At 41.4% G+C, this 18137-nt stretch overlaps 2 protein-coding genes across 4 annotated transcripts in view; one reads left to right on the plus strand and one right to left on the minus strand.

Annotated features, from left to right (window-relative positions):
* The window catches only part of COPB2 (COPI coat complex subunit beta 2), a 34527-nt gene extending 31311 nt beyond the window's left edge, over positions 1 to 3216 (plus strand). For all 3 annotated transcript variants that reach the window (XM_042236348.1, XM_004003300.5, XM_060395284.1), the window contains 5 exons: positions 1194 to 1286; positions 1372 to 1552; positions 2338 to 2406; positions 2549 to 2620; positions 2853 to 3216. In XM_042236348.1, the coding sequence (XP_042092282.1) occupies positions 1194 to 1286; positions 1372 to 1552; positions 2338 to 2406; positions 2549 to 2620; positions 2853 to 2948 (511 nt within the window). In that variant the 3' untranslated portion in view covers positions 2949 to 3216. The remainder of the gene's footprint in view (positions 1 to 1193; positions 1287 to 1371; positions 1553 to 2337; positions 2407 to 2548; positions 2621 to 2852) is intronic.
* Positions 3217 to 3792: 576 nt separating this feature from the next.
* MRPS22 (mitochondrial ribosomal protein S22) lies at positions 3793 to 17585 on the minus strand. Its single transcript, XM_004003301.5, has 8 exons — positions 17406 to 17585; positions 13011 to 13174; positions 11752 to 11916; positions 10116 to 10259; positions 9718 to 9801; positions 8381 to 8526; positions 4880 to 4988; positions 3793 to 3921 (listed from the first exon to the last, which is right to left on the minus strand). Exons 1-8 carry the CDS (start codon positions 17575 to 17577, stop codon positions 3826 to 3828), a joined length of 1080 nt encoding a protein of 359 aa, XP_004003350.1. The 5' UTR covers positions 17578 to 17585; the 3' UTR covers positions 3793 to 3825.
* Between the last annotated feature and the right edge of the window lie 552 nt (positions 17586 to 18137).

Below are 18137 nucleotides of genomic sequence, written 5' to 3' on the forward strand. Positions count from 1 at the left end.
GCGCTTCCCTGGTGGCTCAGTAGTAAAAGAATCTGCTTGCCAATGCTGGAGACATGGGTTAGATCCCCGGGTTGGGAAGATCCCCTGGAGAAGGAAATGGCAACCCACTCCAGTATTTTTGCCTGGTAAATCCCATGGCCAGAGGAACCTGGTGGGCTTCAGCCCATGGGGTTGCAAAAGAGTTGGACACGACTGAGCAACTTACAAGAATAGGTCCACTATTTGCTTTTTGGCTGCGCCAGTCTGTCGCTGAGCAGGGGCTTTCTCCAGCTGCAGCAAGCAAGGGCCTCTATAGGTGTGGGGCACTAGCTTCTCACTGTGATGGCTTCTCTCACTGGGGAGCAGGGACTCGAGAGCATGGGGGCTTCCATAGTTGTGGCACATGGGCTCAGCTGCCCTGCAACGTCTCCCCCCTGCATTGGCAGGCAGATTCTTAACCATTGGACCACCAGGGAAGTCTGGTCTATTTCTTATCAATCATTCAAAAACCCAGAAAATTCTGAAGCGAGTATTTGGTGGCATAATCAGACCTAAACTCTTAAGTTATTAGTTGTTCTTATGTTTTTATGCCACTTGGTGTGTTTTTATTGTATTTAGTAGTCACATGTTTTTTGCAGAATATTAACGTTTGTGACTTTGGTGCTGAGGATGTTATGCAATGTATGGCATATTACTTTGTAAAATCCAAGTATTACCTTTTTAAAATCAAAAAAATTCTTAATTCTAAAACACATTATCCACTTTATCGAACTTACACAGGAAAAAAATGGAAATAAAATGGACATTTGGATATTTTCCTACTGGGCACCACTGCATTGTCCAGCACTGTTCATCTTAGAGATGCTGCCCTCAATAATATACTTGTGAAACAGAGTTTCTCCTTTGTATCTCCTGAAGCCCTTAAATGTGTTCGTATCAGCTACCTTGTCTTAAAAAGCCCCTTTAGAGTCTGCCTAGGACAGTTAAGGAGATTGAAAATGGTCACAAAAGCTGTCTTATTTCTCACACTGCTGGAGTCTATTTTGTAGCTCACTGGTGATAAGTTAATGGCTCAGTGACAGAAAAGAGGTATACATGTGGGAGCTGGAGAGGGAATGCTGACTTTGCAGCACTAAATTCACATTTCTCTAATGTGCTAAGTGCCATCATTACAGCATTTATTTGTGGTAACAGTGCCTGTCTTTAATCTGTAGGCTTGATGCTTGCCTGGAGCTTTTGATTAGAACTGGACGACTGCCAGAAGCTGCCTTCCTGGCACGGACTTACCTACCCAGTCAGGTTTCAAGGTACAGACTTTTCATTTTGGGAGGAAATACTTCAGATAAAAACAGAGTCCTTACCAATCTCCCTCTGGTTCCATATCTGTAACAGGGTGGTGAAACTCTGGAGAGAAAACCTCTCAAAAGTCAATCAGAAAGCAGCAGAATCCCTTGCTGATCCAACAGAATATGAAAACCTTTTCCCTGGATTAAAGGAAGCCTTTGTTGTAGAAGAATGGGTGAAGGAAACGCATGCCGACCTCTGGCCAGCCAAACAATACCCTCTTGTCACGGTGAGTGCCTGGGGCGCCTAATTTTGTGTAACTACAAGTAGAAGGGCATTCACAACTTAAGGTTTTAAACTGTACCATCACTTCATGGGAAATAGATGGGGAAACAGTGGAAACAGTGTCAGACTTTATTTTTTTAGGCTCTAAAATCACTGCAGATGGTGACTGCAGCCATGAAATTAAAAGACCCTTACTCCTTGGAAGAAAAGTTATGACCAACCTAGATAGCATATTCAAAAGCAGAGACATTACTTTACTGACTAAGGTCCGTCTAGTCAAGGCTATGGTTTTTCCTGTGGTCATGTATGGATGTGATGGTTGGACTGTGAAGAAGGCTGAGCACCAAAGAATTGATGCTTTTGACCTGTGGTGTTGGAGAAGACTCTTGAGAGTCCCTTGGACTGCGAGGAGATCCAACCAGTCCATTCTGAAGGAGATCAACACTGGGATTCCTAAACTCCAGTACTTTGGCCACCTCATGCGAAGAGTTGACTCATTGGAAAAGACTCTGACACTGGGAGGAATTGGGGGCAGGAGGAGGAGGGGATGACAGAGGATGAGATGGCTGGATGGACATGAGTTTGAGTGAACTCCAGGAGTTGGTGATGGACAGGGAGGCCTGGCTTGCTGCGATTCATGGGGTTGCAAAGAGTCGGACACGACTGAGTGACTGAACTGAACATACGTTTTGGTTTAATTGAGAGCTAGTATTTGGGATTTGGGCTAAGTTCATAGATGAATTATACTTTCAGAATATTTCATTTCATCATTGCTTCATTCCCTGATAGCCAAATGAAGAAAGAAATGTTATGGAAGAGGCAAAAGGCTTTCAGCCCTCAAGATCTGCAGCTCAGCAGGTCAGTGGACTACTACACAAGATAGTCTGGTTGAGATTTGTTGATTTTAAGTACCATCTCCCACTTCCTAATCCCGATTAGTTTTCCCTTTGGGAAAAACTTCAAATTCCTGAACAAATTCCTTTGTTTTGTGGATTTTCAGGAACTTGACGGGAAACCTGCTTCTCCTACTCCTGTTATCGTGACCTCCCAGACAGCCAACAAAGAAGAAAAGGTATTGACATACCCAGCTTCCCAGTGGACGCCAGCCTCACCCTCTCGCCACGTGAACGTGTGCTAGCTGTGCAGGCCTGTTTTAAGTGATGTAATCAGTTTCAGAGCAGGAGCTTTGAAATGGAAAGATACACTTTTCTGACTGTTGGTTTAGTTCTCTTTGGATCATGAGTCACAGGTAACTTTTCTTTAACACAGTACTATAGAACTCACCCTCTTCCTTTTGTTTGCAGAGTTTACTTGAGCTGGAAGTAGATTTGGATAATTTGGAATTAGACGATATTGACACAACAGATATCAACCTGGATGAAGATATTTTGGACGACTAAATAATGTTTCCTGTTTACTTAGCTAAACAGATCATTATTATGGACAGGTACTGATCGTCACCCTGACCACCATGCTTTGGACTCTGAGAAACTCCTTACATTTTTTATATATAGACGTTGTTGCCCACTAGGAGCACAATCCCCTCATCTTCGGAGGAGTTTATGTGCAGCATCTAAATCACTGTTCCCTTATTAACTAAAACAGCTGTGGGCTTTGATTTTTTTCATACTGTCATTGGACCATATCTCATAAAATCCTTTGAATTAATGAAGATACTTCAGAGTTTCCTTTCTGCAGAATGAAAACAGGATTCGAGTTTGGCTGAGCCAAAACTACACCTTTTCTAGGTATCAGCCCATGTTCTCTTCTCTTTGAATAACTATTTTCAAATAGCATCACTCATATTTTTCTTAGAATTGAGTATCTGTGCTATAATTTTCTAAACTTTCCCTTGACCTCACTGCATTATTCCCCTCATTCTATGTAGCTTTCTTATGCCTTCCTCTGACTTTGTCTGGTAGTACCTATTTCTAGAGTCAGCTCCCCTGACCTCATTAAGCTGGGCTGTTTAAATTACCAACTGACCCATTTGGTAACACAGAGACATAGTACTTTTTTTTCTTTCTTTTTATGCTGTACTCATCTGACATGATTAGAGAAATTCATAACCAGGCATTTAAATATACTTCTTGGTTATCCTCTCATAGCCTCGGAAAGTGAGTGGAGTAAACAGTTTTTTCTTTGTATTTCTGATAGAGGCACTATTTGGAGTCTAAAAAACAATTTTGTAAGGAACTCTCAGTCTTGACATTTTTTTCAGTATCAATAGAAAACCAGCTAGAATTTAGTAAAATGAAGTTTATTTTAAAAATATTTTTAGGAAGCTGCAGAACTACTAATGAATGCTTCTTGGTAAGCTTGCAGTGTTAATTCTATATATGCTCCCTTCTGTGCTTCTGTTTTTGCAAAGACCTGTTTAAAAAAAAAAAAAGTTTTAAAATAGAGAATATACTATTGATAAAGTTCCTAGTGAAGTCCCAGTTTAAAAAACCCTCCACATGTCACAATATTTTTCTGATTACCAAACAATAAGCATACTACATGGACAGAAAAACAGTATCACAGTTAAAGCAACCTAATTCCAAACACCAGAAGTTTCCAAACGTGACTGTCATTTTTCAGAAAAAAATTAAGAAAACCTGACATTGCTGGATCAAAATGAGAAGCATTAGGTTCAAGAGAAATCCAGAGGATAGAAGTTAGCAGTATGGTTTTTCACTTTAAAGAATGGGCTTTTCCTACTCTACCTATAATGTCACCACTGGTTGTTTTTATCCTCAGTAAGCTTTCTAACTGCTTTGCAGTAGCATAAAGTAATATTGGGACAGAGGCCAGATCCACAAATACATGTCTATTCTGAGCATTAGAAAAGATGAAAATCGTACGATGGTTTCCCCACATTCTGAAAAAAATTTCAACATTTACAGAGAAATCTGTGTAAGCCCATAGTTTCTGAGAGCTATACAGTTCCAAAATGAGAATGCACTATCCTCCCCACTTCTGGACAGGAATGTGACCAAACTGGCCGACATGTGCTCCAAAGAGCACAGGACCTGCCACCCACTATCTGAACTTCGTGGACTCCAGTGGCAGCTGTTTCTATTGTCCAGGCTGAAGAAGTAGGGGCTCTAATCACTCTGGTTTAAGACCACGAATCTGTGTGTGTTAGTCACTCAGGTGTGCGCTACTCTTTGCAACCCCCACGGGATGTAGCCCTCTAGTCTCCTCTGTCCATGGGATTCTCCAAGTAAGAATACTGGAGCAGGTTACCATTCCCTTCTCTAGGGTATCTTCCTGACCCAGAGAGTGAACCCTATGATTTCTTCACTCAATCACTACATGATAATGAATGTGAAAGAAGTCCCTTTACCTTAATTAACTGTAATCCCTCAGCAGCCTGCTCTTTGGCCTCTTGAGCTGACTGGCCATCAGGATGGAGGATGTGATAGAGCTGGACCAAGCTGGTGGCATCATCAACTCTGGAGGAAAAGGGTTTACTGTTAGAAAGGGTTTGTTTTCATTTTCTTTTTACATATTTAACTTTAGTTTATAGTTTTCTTCTTTGGCTTCACAATCCTATAAAAGTATATGCTGAACTTTATAAATTACATTTCAAACTTCCTTTGGGCCAGAAAAACAACTTTTTTACAGCCTTCAGTTTCATATTTCCAAAGCATTTTCAGGAATACTGGCTAGTTTAGGTTTCACAGGGCAAGAGTCAATACAGGTGGGTACCCAGTTTATGAAAGTGAATATATTCAAAATGTGGCTGTATTCTTTCTGAAAGTGGAGCATCATTTCTCATAGAAACAGTGTTCTAACAGTGGATGATTTCCAGGCTGGCCCACATCACCACCAGATAGTAATACAACTCAGAGGGTGGGTCTGTACCCTCATCCCACATAAGCCAGAGGCTGGTGGGCATGGGGATGCTCAGTCCACTTGCCTTCAGGTGCACTAGCAGTGACATCTGCTGAGAAATTTTCATTGAGACTCTGAATTAGTGGATAAATGCCTCTGAGAGGCATCTAGAAGTCCAAGGAAAGACTCCCAAGTCACCTGTCAATTCACAGGATCCCATTAGTTAAAAACCAGCATCCTAGGGAAGCAAATGTGAAATTATGCACTCTAGACAGAAGAGAATTCAGGTTCTCCCTCAGCAATCTGTCTCATGTCTTGTCACACAGCTACCCATAATGAAGCCAGAACAAGAGCTCAGTTCTTACAGTTTGTACTTAACCTTTTGGGAAACCTATAGACAATTTTTATCAACATTGAAAGTTAGCCTTCCCCAAACTAAATAACCTTTATCCTCTCACACAGTCAACACCTTCCATTTGCCACCTCAAAGCCCTTCTAGAGTGGAGTGGGACTGGGGTAAAGAATTTCTTAAGCCATAGTAACCTTAGAGAAATGCTCTGGGCTCATCCCAAAGCCTGTTCACCCTAAAGGTCATCTCTTGGTAAAAGTGAGAAAACCAGAGCTGAGAAACCAAACTTTGCAGAGGAAAAATATTTGTTTAATGTTCATTATCAATCTGTTGTGTTTGTTGTACTCTAATAAGTTAAACAAACATGGCAACAAAAGATAACAGTCATTCTCTTAAGAGCTAAGCATGTGAGTCCATAAAGAGCTTAACTGGGTTTCTATATCTTGGTCACAGCAGGGCTTCTTTACGTTCATGCTACTGTATAATACCTGTTTCACGGAACGATTTAGCTTCACACCCAGCCTGTATTTGAAATTAAAAGCAGGTAAATCCGCATGTAAAAAAGATTTTAAAGCACCTCAATTCAAGACCAACAGCGGAACTTGAGTGTGAAATAAATCTGTGCAGAATCCTGGCATGGGCTCCATTTGCCAAGGATATGCACCCTCTGCTGTTTAACCTGGGATTTGCAGCAAACTGTCCTGCTGAGAATTCTCACAGGAAGTTTAAATTTATGCAGAGCAGGAAAGGTTAAGTACTAAAAATTCCCTCCCATTATGCAAATGAATTGCTTCAGAGGTAAAGCTTACATGTGATAAGCATTACTATAATAACTTATGAGTACACCTTAATAAATAACTAATTTTCAGTGAAATACATTCTATGTTGCTCTTAATTTCTTGCAAAAAATGTTAAATAATTTCAGAACATTTACAGCTGAGCAGCTTTAAATTCATTCATGGCTGATGCACCTAAAGGCAAGTCATTTTTGAACATACTCATCATCACCAGCAGCCTCCTACTTACGTGGGATGAAGGCATATTTCTGCCCTCTGAATTGGATTACACGATTATACCACACATGCTGGTGAAGAGGGCTGGCCTGGAAATCATTTCCCATTATGAATGTTTCTACAAGAAATGATGCTATTTCCATGTGGACTTTCTTAAGACAATATGGAACTTTCTAGTTCCAAAGCCTTTGTGTGAATGGGTCAGATTACATGGAGGATAGATAGACTGAGTTAAAACTCCTTACATTCAAGCTGACAGTAATCACTAACCCTTCCTGTGACCTTCTTACTACAGCCATGCTTGTTTCTTTTCCTTGCCATTTTGATCTTTAACTCAACCAATGGAAAGATACTCAAAAGACAATTTTCTCTTCAGTGTCACCACAAATCATAAAGTATTATCTCAGCTAGAAGGAAGGGCACACAGCAGTTGTGTACTAAAATACAATAGACATTCTTTGTTTTATTCAACTTTGAAAAAAACCTGTAACCTTTTTAACACCTTAAAAATCTTGCAAAAACAAGGAGGATCAAAAGCAGGAGTATTTTCATAAATGATGACTTTTACTGAAAAGCACCCAGCAGACCTTATGTCTGTTTCTTTGCATTTCCTGTCTAATCCCCTTGTTCACTGGCAAGTTCACTGGTACCTAGAAGCATGAGCAAGGCTAGGGATAAGTCAACATCCAGGGTACACAACACAGGTCCAGAGTCATTTACTTTTTCAAAGAATCTAGCCATGTTTACATGACACAGAAGCGAAGACTGAGAAAACTGGGTTATACTGGAAAAACAAATCCATAAACAAACTGAACTAAGTGAAAGCTATCACTGGGCGTGCACGTGTGCTCAGTCGCTTCAGCTGTGTCCAACTCTGAGACCCCATGGACCGCAGCCCGCCAAGCTCTATCCATGGTACTCTCCAGACAAGAATAATGGAGTGAGTTGCCATGCCCTCCTCTAGGGGATTTTCCCACTCCTGGAATTGAACTCATCATGTCTCCTGTGTCTCCTACATTTTAGACAGATTCTTTACCACTGAGCTACAAGGGAAGCCCTTATCACTGGGCAGTACACTGTTATCACTGGAAAAATAACATAGATTAAATACAGGTTTGCCAACAACAAAGGTCCGTCTAGTCAAGGCTATGGTTTTTCCAGTGGTCATGTATGGATGTGAGAGTTGGACTATAAAGAAAGCTGAGCACTGAAGAATTGATGCTTCTGAACTGTGGTGTTGGACAAGACTCTTGAGAGTCCCTTGGACTGCAAGGAGATCCAACCAGTCCATCCTAAAGGAGATCAGTCCTGGGTGTTCACTGGAAGGACTGATGTTGAAGCTGAAACTCCAATACTTTGGCCACCTGATGCGAAGAGCTGATTCATTGGAAAAGACCCTGATGCTGGGAAACATTGAAGGCAGGAGGAGAAGGAGATGACAGAGGATGAGATGGTTGGATGGCATCACCTACTGGACGGACGTGGGTTTGGGTGGACTCCAGGAGTTGGTGATGGACAGGGAGGCCTGGCATCCTGCAGTTCATGGGGTCGCAAAGAGTGGGACGCGACTGAATAACTGAACTGAACTGAAGTACAGGTTTACTGTAATGATAATGAGAATTTCTTTACTTACTAAGATCATACTTACAAATCTCTCTGAATCTGGTCAATCAATAAACCATCAATCTTTTTCTTATTTACAAAATACCAAGCCATTCCACCGAAGTGTCTTGTTGAACGCAACAGGTCATACTTTCCATATTTATCTATATCTTCATAGGTCTGATGATGAATCTATCCATACAAAATGCAATTTTTCAGAAATACAAAAATAAAAGTGAGCCAACATTACTGGATATACATCCACTAGCGTGCGAGGTGTCCAAGAAAGTATTAGTAAACCAGGTCTCCTGATCCTGCATCCACTATCAATCATTAACTAGCAGGTATGATTAAGGACAGCTCACCACTGCAGAAGTGTGTGGAACCTGGAACAAGTCTGCCAGACATTTATAGCCAGATCAATTACTCTTCAGCAGCCATGCACTATATATGAAGCACCTATTATATATATGGACCACTGGAAATAATGGACTTCCACTTTCCCCTATCCAATCAACTATCCCATTCCATCTTACTAATTAATATTCCTTCAGTTCTTCTGGACTGATTTAAATGAGGACTCTGATGAGGGCATTCCTGTATTAAAAAGGCTGCTGACTGAAGTCCAGACTCGTCAGCCTAGCGTCTGAGGTCACCTGTGATAGGGCCCCATCTACCTTTCTAGCTTAATCTTGAACCACTTCCCTAGGTATTCACCGCATGTACAAGCAAAACAGATGACTGGCCATTTCTCAAGTCTACTTTTGTGTCCTGCCTACTGTTCGTACTTTCCTCTCTACCTGAAATACTTCTCCATCCGCTTGCCACAATGTTCCCTATCCTCCTAGAGCCCTCCTAGGCCTTCCCTGAGAGCATGTTGCAGCCTTCTCTTAGCACCTAACATCTTAGACCTGGTGATTATACTTCCCCACGATCTCTCCTGGACTGTAAGCTTCGACAAGGCTCCCTATCCTAGTTCATGTCGTCATCACCTGTACCTCCACAGTAACACCTTACACACAGAAGGTACTATATGATTATTAAATTGCAACATAAGACACATGCACTGCATTTTGGCAAACTTTAGTAAACAACTTTCCTGTACAATAAACTGAAGAAAAATCTGCCATCAGGTTTGGGTACTATATCACTTAGCTGTGCAACTTTCAACGAGTTACTTAACTCTCTAAGCTTAAGTTCTCTCATCCTTAAGGGTTGTTGAAAGGATGAAAATATCTATTTGGTGTACATCCAGCACTGGACAGGTGTTCAGGAATTTCCCTTTTCCTCCCCCGTATTGAAGCTTATAACCTAACTCATTGTGTTGGACTAAAAAATCTTATAACCATACTTACACCCATACTTCAGAAACTATATACTCACTTTGATATAGTCAGCAGAATCTGGCTCAAACTGGGCAACGCAGAGATTGAGGACATCAACATGCCGGTCCTGACTGTACATGGTCTAAACCCACATAGCAGAGTTGGAATTAGATGAGAAGAAAAGAAAGTGCCGGACACCTGTCCAGACACCATGACAGCCCTGCCCATCCACACACAGGCCACATCTGTGCCCAGCATGAGGGAGGCAGAAACCACACACAAACCACATGTCACACCTGGATTCAAATCCCAGCTAACCCAATTACAAGACAAATGACCCTACCTATCATTAGAAATGCCTGTGTTTATCAAAGCAAAATACCCAGCAGCACCAGAGTCAACTGGTTCAACAAAGAAATCATCACCACTGCCTCTATGACCCCAAAGTCATCTTACCTGAAGATTTTCTTCCCTGAAAATTACTGGTGTTAAAACTCTACGGCCTTCTTTTGGGAAATAAATTTGAATCATGCGGTCCCGTTCTTCCCAAGAGGCTTTGCGCAGTGTGCCACTTGGTTCTCTGACAACAATAAAACGCTCCTGAAATAGAAAACACAAGGATGAGTTTGTGAGGGCTGATTTTTAGTTCCAGTGTCCCACTATGCATCATTACAAGAATAATTTGCAATCAACAACATAAAATGCAATGGGCAAACAAAATGCAATCGTGTGTATGATTTCAATAGTAATTTTAAACCTCAGATTTGGCGAGATTTGATAATCATTGCAGTGCCTCTGACAATCAAAAATCTAATGGAAGTATTTATTAAATATGAACTACAGTCCTAAAGTGAGTTGAATACATAAAATGATTCAACTAAAAAAAGCTGAGATTCACCTAAATCCATTTCAGAAAAAAGAAGTGCTATAAACCTTTTAAAATTGTTTTCTTATCCTAAAGTCTCACCCAGATAAGACTTGACTGTTTTATGGTCCATGTCACACCTCTACGATTCCTCATTCTGGCAAGAGACAAATGTGTCAGAGAGACTGACTGGTGCACCTGCCTCTGGTCTCTTCACTCTCTTAACTGCCAAATCCCAGGCCAAAGGATGCTTCTTTCACCCACTGGGTGAATTCCACCCACTGTCTGTACCACTCAGCTGGCAATCTAATTTAACACAGGCAGCATTCTTGACACCTCTTAGATACTGTTAATTGTTTCAGAACTAGAAAAGGTCAGGAACTGGATATTAATTCTTTACAAAACCCAGAATGACTTACACAGAGTTTTGCAAACAGCTGATAAATGCTACACATCTGATTAATGTTTAAATTAACCAGATGGTAGTGACTCAACTCCTCAGAACTTTAATAAGAGTCTCTGAATGTGTTTTGAGCATAATATAATTAAAACTTTCATCAAGCACTGCAAACAGAAAAAAAAGATGGTAAAGTAACACAATTGTTCCTCAAACGGATTTTGGCAATTTGAATTCCAAGTTCCTTTCTCCCTTTCAGGTTATAGAATGCTCCCATAACCAGCCTTCACAGCACTGCAAACGTATATTAAAATACTTCAAAAATTCTAATAAAATGAAACTCTGATCCCATTCATTATGTCAGATATACAGGTGACTGGCACAGACACGGACACTGCTCACATTGTGTCTTCTAACCGTAATCAATACGATAAAAAGAGTATGGGGTGGTCCTTTTTTCAACCCTATCACTATTCAATACTCTACTGCAGTTTGTGGGCTGAAATGTAAATTACTCTTTTCACTCATTACTTGAAAAGGTTCAAACACAAAACTAATGTATTTTATTTTATAAGTGCTAGAATGTTCTTTTGGAACTGCCAATCAAGGGAAAAGAAGCTAGACAATAAAAACTACAGCAGATGAAGTGGTGCCTAAAAATTATCTGGGCAAGTGTGATATTCTTACTGCAAATTCTGAAAAGTGAAAATCCTTTGGGAAGTCTGAGATTTTGGGGCATCAGCAAGCATTTCCATCTTCTCAAAAAGACTGAGCTTTTTGATGTCAATCTAACTTGGGCAGAATCATTTTGCAATTAGACATAAACTTACCCGATGTGGTATGCTGTATGATATATCAGTAAACACATATTTGGCTGTTTCGGTTCCTTCCAAAATCTTATCTTCGGCTAACACATCATTTATTGGTGTTCGCTCTTCCAGAACTGGTGGCATTTTTAATCGGACTTTAGCTGCCTCAATCGCCTGTCTTGTGGCCTAATAATGAAATAAAATATATCTTAGGGAAAGCCACAGGTTACAGACCAAAAGGATCATCTGACAAAAGCAGATACTAATAAAAAAAAGTGCTAAAGACTGCAGACAGAAGCTGAAGGCACAAATAAGTGAGTGAAAAGCCAAATTTGAGCTCCTGGGCCCTGGCCTTTGTCTCTGTATGAAAGCACCAGTCACAGGCTCAACCACTCTCAAAACAGCAAAGGGAGGCTCTGAGACAGAGCCAGGCCACAAGAGCCACCCAAAACAGGACAGAGGACTTCACTTACTGGATGCTTACTATGTTCCAGATATTGCTCAAATACTCTGAGTGCATCTGGCTCCTTTAATGCCACAACTACCCATATGAGCTAAGTGTTACTGTTTAGAGGTCATTTTATGAGAGAGAAAATAGAGGCACACAAATGTTATGTAAACTGCTAAGAAGCTGCAGCACTACAATTTGACCCTGGCAGTTTAACTCCAGAGCCCATGCCCTTAACCACTGAGCACAGTGCTCCATGCCATACCGCTGACAGTGGTTACCTCTGAGAGATGAGAGAGGCCTTTCACTCTTCATGTGCTATATACTTTTCGGTATTTGAACTCTGCTATAGCTCTCAATGATTTTTGAGTTGAAAGAAAAGCAACAATATCTCACATATTCATACATGAAAGGGTTTTCCACAAAGCACTCAATACCCATGACTGCAGGAGGGCACCTGCCTGGAACAGAATACTGTTCAGAAGGATCTCACAATCTCACCAAGCCTCAGCCTTAAAGCAGCTCACAACAAATGTTTCTGCAGGAAGGAGGCTGGAGCAGGGAGGACAGAGGAAGGATGCTAGGCTGGTTTTGGAGCAGAGGTGGTTCCGCCTGATAGCCAGACCTGAACCATACGTGCAGTCTGTCTAATTCTGGCAATCTTCCCTACTCCTCTCTGCCAGACTGCACAAGTTTCTTTTCTCAGTTCTGTGCCTGGAACTCCTCCTCATTAGTACCTGTAGAAAAGCAACTATCAATCTGGAGGGACCCTGAAATTTTTGTTTAATCTTTTAAAGAAAGATATTCTACCTATATTCCTGCATTCACATACCTCTTCCAACTGCGCCTGGGTCATTAGCTTGTAAGTTGGTGGCTTTGTTTCTTGTATTGCTGGCTTAAAAATCTTCAGTAAATCCAAGCCTGTCATCTTGATGAGTATGCTTTGGACTTCCTCATCCATAAAAGTAGGTTTCTTGGTCTTTGGGCTACCAGATTCTGTTAAATAAATTTTAGTAAATAAGATGGCAAAAATGACAAGACAACAAGACATCTAAATGGAAAAAGTCAATGATAAAAATGATTAACACCATGTCTACCTCAGGATGCATAATGCTAATACCTACAAGATTCACTCATTCATTCATTCATTTAAAATTTACTGGGCATTCACGATGATCAAGATACAGTTTCTGCCAAAAAGGCACTCAAAATCTAGTGAAGGAAGCAACAGGAAAAGAGTAGTTAATGCAATATTAATGACAATAACGGTTACTGCCAACCAAAGAATTGTTTCCTATCTGACAGGAGTTACACACATTTTCAGGAATGCTTACAACAAGCCACAAAGTATGTACTGATATCCCAGTTTTGTATATGAGGATACTGGAGCCTTGCTAAAGACAATTAGCTATTAAATGGTATACCTAGGATTTAAACCAAAATTTATCTGATTCTAGAACCTAGATCAATTTCAATTTACCATCATGTTCCTCAGAGTTAAGTGCTACATACAAGGGAGGTACAGGGGGTTGTGTGATAACAGAGACTGAAACTAAACTTAGCCTGGGAGCAGAGAAAGGCATGGTAGAGTCAAAGAATGCTTCCCAGGGGCCCTGAATAGGGCAGAGAAAAAAAGGGAAGGAAATTCTAGGCTGAGGGGTTCCAGTTAGGAAAGAGAGGCCTGGATCACTGGACACGATACTGAAAAGGCCATGTGATGCTATGGAAGAAAGCTGGACAGGAGCGGAGATGCAGATCTCAGCTCTGCCCGTCCTATTATGCCTATCCCTTTGCCCAACCTCCATTTCCATTGTGGGTGGGGGAAGCCATTCCTTCCCAACCACCTCTTCCTCTGCTGGTCCTATAAATGCTGGGGTCCCCACAGGATTCTGAACTACATTTTTCTTCTCTCCTTTCTCACATTCTTGATGGATTATCTCCTAACCTTCTGTAACTATTAATTACCTAGAAACTCTAAAAGCTGAATCTCCAGCCAGATCATCTTCCATCCAACTACCCAACAAGCATCTCACAAGTACTTCAATACTGCCAAAGCAGAACTCGTAACTTCTCTTCTGTCACAAACCTGCCTCCCCTCCTATCCTTAGCACCATCCAGTAGGTCACGTGGGCCAGAAACCTACAGTCATTCTTGACTTCCCCACTACCCTCCACATCTAGCCAATAGCATCAGTAATAAAAACGGTCATGTTAACAGCTAACATCTGTTAGATATTTACTATGTGCCAGTACTGACTAATACTTTTACATACTTGGTACATTTAATCCTCGTAACAACCCTATAAATACTATGATTAGTCCCATTTTTACAAAAGGACACTGACACAAATCAATTGCCTGTTACATCTTATAAATTAGTCTTTAATTCTCTATTTCCCACTCCCACTACCCTAGTCAAGGCCATCCTATCTCTTGCCTCAGCCTTCGTTAGCCTGTCTCCTTGCCTCCATTCTGACCATTCTCCACAGATCAATCACGGTCATCTATTAAATATGTAATCCAAACAACAGAAAAGATTAACAAAATAAAGAGGTGGTTCTTTGAAAACATAAACAAAACTGACAAACCTTTAGCTAGACCAAGGGAAAAAGTGGACCCAAACTAACAAAATTATAACTAAAAAAGACATTACAACTGATACTACAGAATTACAAAGGATCATAAAGGGCTACTATGAGTAACAATATGCCAGCAAATTGGACAACCTCGAAGAAATGGAAAAATTCTTAGAAACATACAATCTACCAAGACTAAATCAGGAAGTAATAGAAAATCAAAGCAGACCAATTACTACTAAGAAGACTGAATCAATAATTGAAAATCCTCCAGTGAAAACAGGCTCAGGACCAAATGGTTTCACAGGAGACTTATCAAATGTTTAAAGACAAATTATGCCCATCCTTCTCAAACTCTTCCAAAAAACTGAAGAGCAGGAAGCACTCCCAAACTCTTAAGGCCAACATTATCCTGATACTGAAATCAATAAAGGATACTAACAGAAATCTACAGGCCAATATCCCTGATGAATACAGATGCAAAAATTCTCAGTAATTACTAGCAAACTGATTCAGCAGAACGTTAAAAAGGTTGTTCACCATGATCAAATAAGATTTGGGATGCAAATACGGCTCAATATACTAAACCAATCAACATGAAACATATTCATAGAAAGAAGGAAGAAGATTTCTTTGATAGATGCAAAAAAGCATGTAACAAAATTAATGATTTTAAACTTCTAACAAATTAGGTATAAATGGAACACACCTCAACACAATAAAGACCATAAATGACAAACACACTGCTAACATACTCAGTGAGGAAAGGTTGACAGTCTTTTCTCCAAGAACAGAAACAAGACAGGGCTGCCCACTCTCACCACTCCTATACAACCCAGTACTGGAAGTTCTCATCTGAGTACTCAGCCAAGAAAAAGAAATAAAAGGCATCAGAATTGAAAAGGAGTAAAATCGTCTCTCTGCAGCAGACAACATGATGTTATCTATAAAAATCCTAGACTCCATCAGTAAACTATTAGATCAACAAATTCAGCAAAGTTGCAAGATACAAAATCAATATCCCAAAACCAATACCATTTCTATACACTAACAACAAATTACCTGAAAAAGTAATAAAGTACCAAATACGTAATAATATTTAGTACTAAATTTAACCAAGGAGGTGAAAGATTGCTTTGCTGAAAACCACAAAACGTTGATGAAAGAAATCAAACATATAATAAGTGGGCAGGTACTGTGTTCATGGATTAGAGAATTAATATCATTAAAATGTCCATACTACCCAAAGCTATCTACAGATTCAATGCAACCCCTATCGAGAGTTCAACAGCATTTTTTACAGAAGTGGAAAAAAAACAATCGACAAATCTGTATGGAATCAAAATCACAAGAGATCCTGTGATTGCCAAACCAATCCTAAGAGGAACAAAGCAGGAGGCGTCACACTTCTGACTTCAAGCCATTAACATTTAATCAAAACAGTATGGTCCTGGCATAAAAAAAGACACACAGACCAAGAGAACAGACAGTGCAGAAATAAACTCATGTATATACAGCCAGCTAATAATTGAAACTGTGTCCCGAGTAGACTTTGTGCTCTCCCAAGGCGACAACCCTGTCTTGTACTGGTCTCTGGCACCGAAGGTCTCTTACAGTGCCTAATACACAATAGCGCTCAGCACTACATCTCACCTCAGACAACCTCACCCATTCCCCCCAGCTTCTGTTAACATTTTTACTCCAATGTTTCTCGCCTTATATGTAATTGCATATCTGACACCTCCACTTGAATTTCACAGGCATTTCAAATTTAATGCATCCAAAACAGATGTTTAATTCCACTCCCTTTCCCATCTCCTTACCTCATCCACTACTGCCGTTTCCCTCACTTCTCCTCCTCTCATTCCCTTCTAAAACACTCTTATAATTAATTTTTTCTCTCCAGGTACAAATAGGACTTACTCTCCACTCAACTGCTCAGGCCAGAAACCTGAGAAATATTAATAATACTGATTTCTCCTTTTATATCCAGATTCACAGTTATAACCAACCTCATCAATCCTACCTCCAAAATGGGTTCCCAAACTACCTGGGTTCAGTCTCATTTCTGGACTTTTGCTTATGCTGTTTCCTGCACTTGAAATGTTTCTCGTTTTCTCAACACGATTAATCAAGTTTCAACTGTGATCACATTTTCGAGCTCCCCTGCCCTTCCAGCCTAGTTTGAGTGCCACTCTTCTCTCCATTGGAGAAGGAAATGGCAACCCACTCCAGCATCCTTGCCTGGATAATTCCACGCACATAGGAGCCTGGCAGACTACCGTCCATTCGGGCGGATATAGTCGGACACGACTGAGCGACTATCATTCACTCACTCCTCTATCCCCAATCACAGTCCAGGTCACACTGCACTGCCTCTTCCCACTGGACCACGACTTCCCTCAAGCAAAAACCCGCGTCAGTCTTAACCCCTAAACTTAGCTTGGTGCTTTACGAAGAGCGGAGCTCAAGCAGTGCTTGAAACATTCCAAGTTCAGGAAAAATCACCGTCCGAGCCGGTGCGTACAGGAGAGAGCCGCCCGGGTCTAAGGGCGCGCCACGGGAAGAACCGGGGCCCCCGCGTGGGTCTCGTCATCAGAAGGGCTCTAGATCTCCCAGAACGCCCCAGGGGACGCCTAGCAGGTCACTCACCGGGCTCGGAACAGAGCCCACGGCATGGCGTTCCCGCCCCGCAGACCCCGGGCAGAGGCTGGAACAGGTCGCCGGGCCGGGGCCGAGAGCGGGCCCGGAAACAGACTCGCCCAGCACCCCGAGAACCTGCATGGAGATTCCACAACGATAAAGACACTCTGAGAGTCGCCATGATTATCCGGGCCACTTACGCCGGAAACGGCTGAGAAAGATGCTGGGTCTCACGCGGTTCGCATGGCACCCTGGGAAATGTAGTCTGGATGAAGGAGGAGGAGGAAGCGACGCAATTCCTATTTATGAAACAGTAAACTTGTTTAAAAATAGATTGTTTCTTGTAAACAGCTTGTTCACACGTAAAAGGTGTTTATATGCTCTTTTTTCTGGACCTTTCCTTTCTTTCCATGGCTCTAAATAACAAATTCCCACTTCCAGCCCAAACCTTTTCTCCCAGCCCCAGGTTTAAATTCAACTGCCTAAGCATCCTACTTCTCCATTCAAACTTCTCACGCCCCCAACCCCGCCCCCACCCTGCCCCACTACTCCGGACAAATAACACCTGATTGTAGACCCCGATTGCCGTGGCACCTATCAGTTCAGTTCAGTTCAGTTCGGTGGCTCAGTCGTGTCCGACTCTTTGCGACCCCATGAATTGCAGCACGCCAGGCCTCCCTGTCCATCAACTCCCGGAGTTCACTCAGACTCACGTCCAACGAGTCCGTGATGCCATTCAAC

This window comes from Ovis aries, chromosome 1 (assembly GCF_016772045.2).
Source record: "Ovis aries strain OAR_USU_Benz2616 breed Rambouillet chromosome 1, ARS-UI_Ramb_v3.0, whole genome shotgun sequence".
NCBI classification, from domain to species: domain Eukaryota; kingdom Metazoa; phylum Chordata; class Mammalia; order Artiodactyla; family Bovidae; genus Ovis; species Ovis aries.

Bases quoted from the DNA above. Each gene is read 5' to 3' on its own strand.
- MRPS22 (XM_004003301.5), bottom strand. From the start codon at position 17,577: ATGGCGACTCTCAGAGTGTCTTTATCGTTGTGGAATCTCCATGCAGGT. The intron at 13,175-17,405 runs GTGAGTGACCTG...TTTATTTAACAG, and splicing joins TGGGCTCTGTTCCGAGCCCG to AATCTGGTAGCCCAAAGACC. The intron at 9,802-10,115 runs GTAAGATGACTT...ATGTGGGTTTAG, and splicing joins TCAGGGAAGAAAATCTTCAG to ACCATGTACAGTCAGGACCG.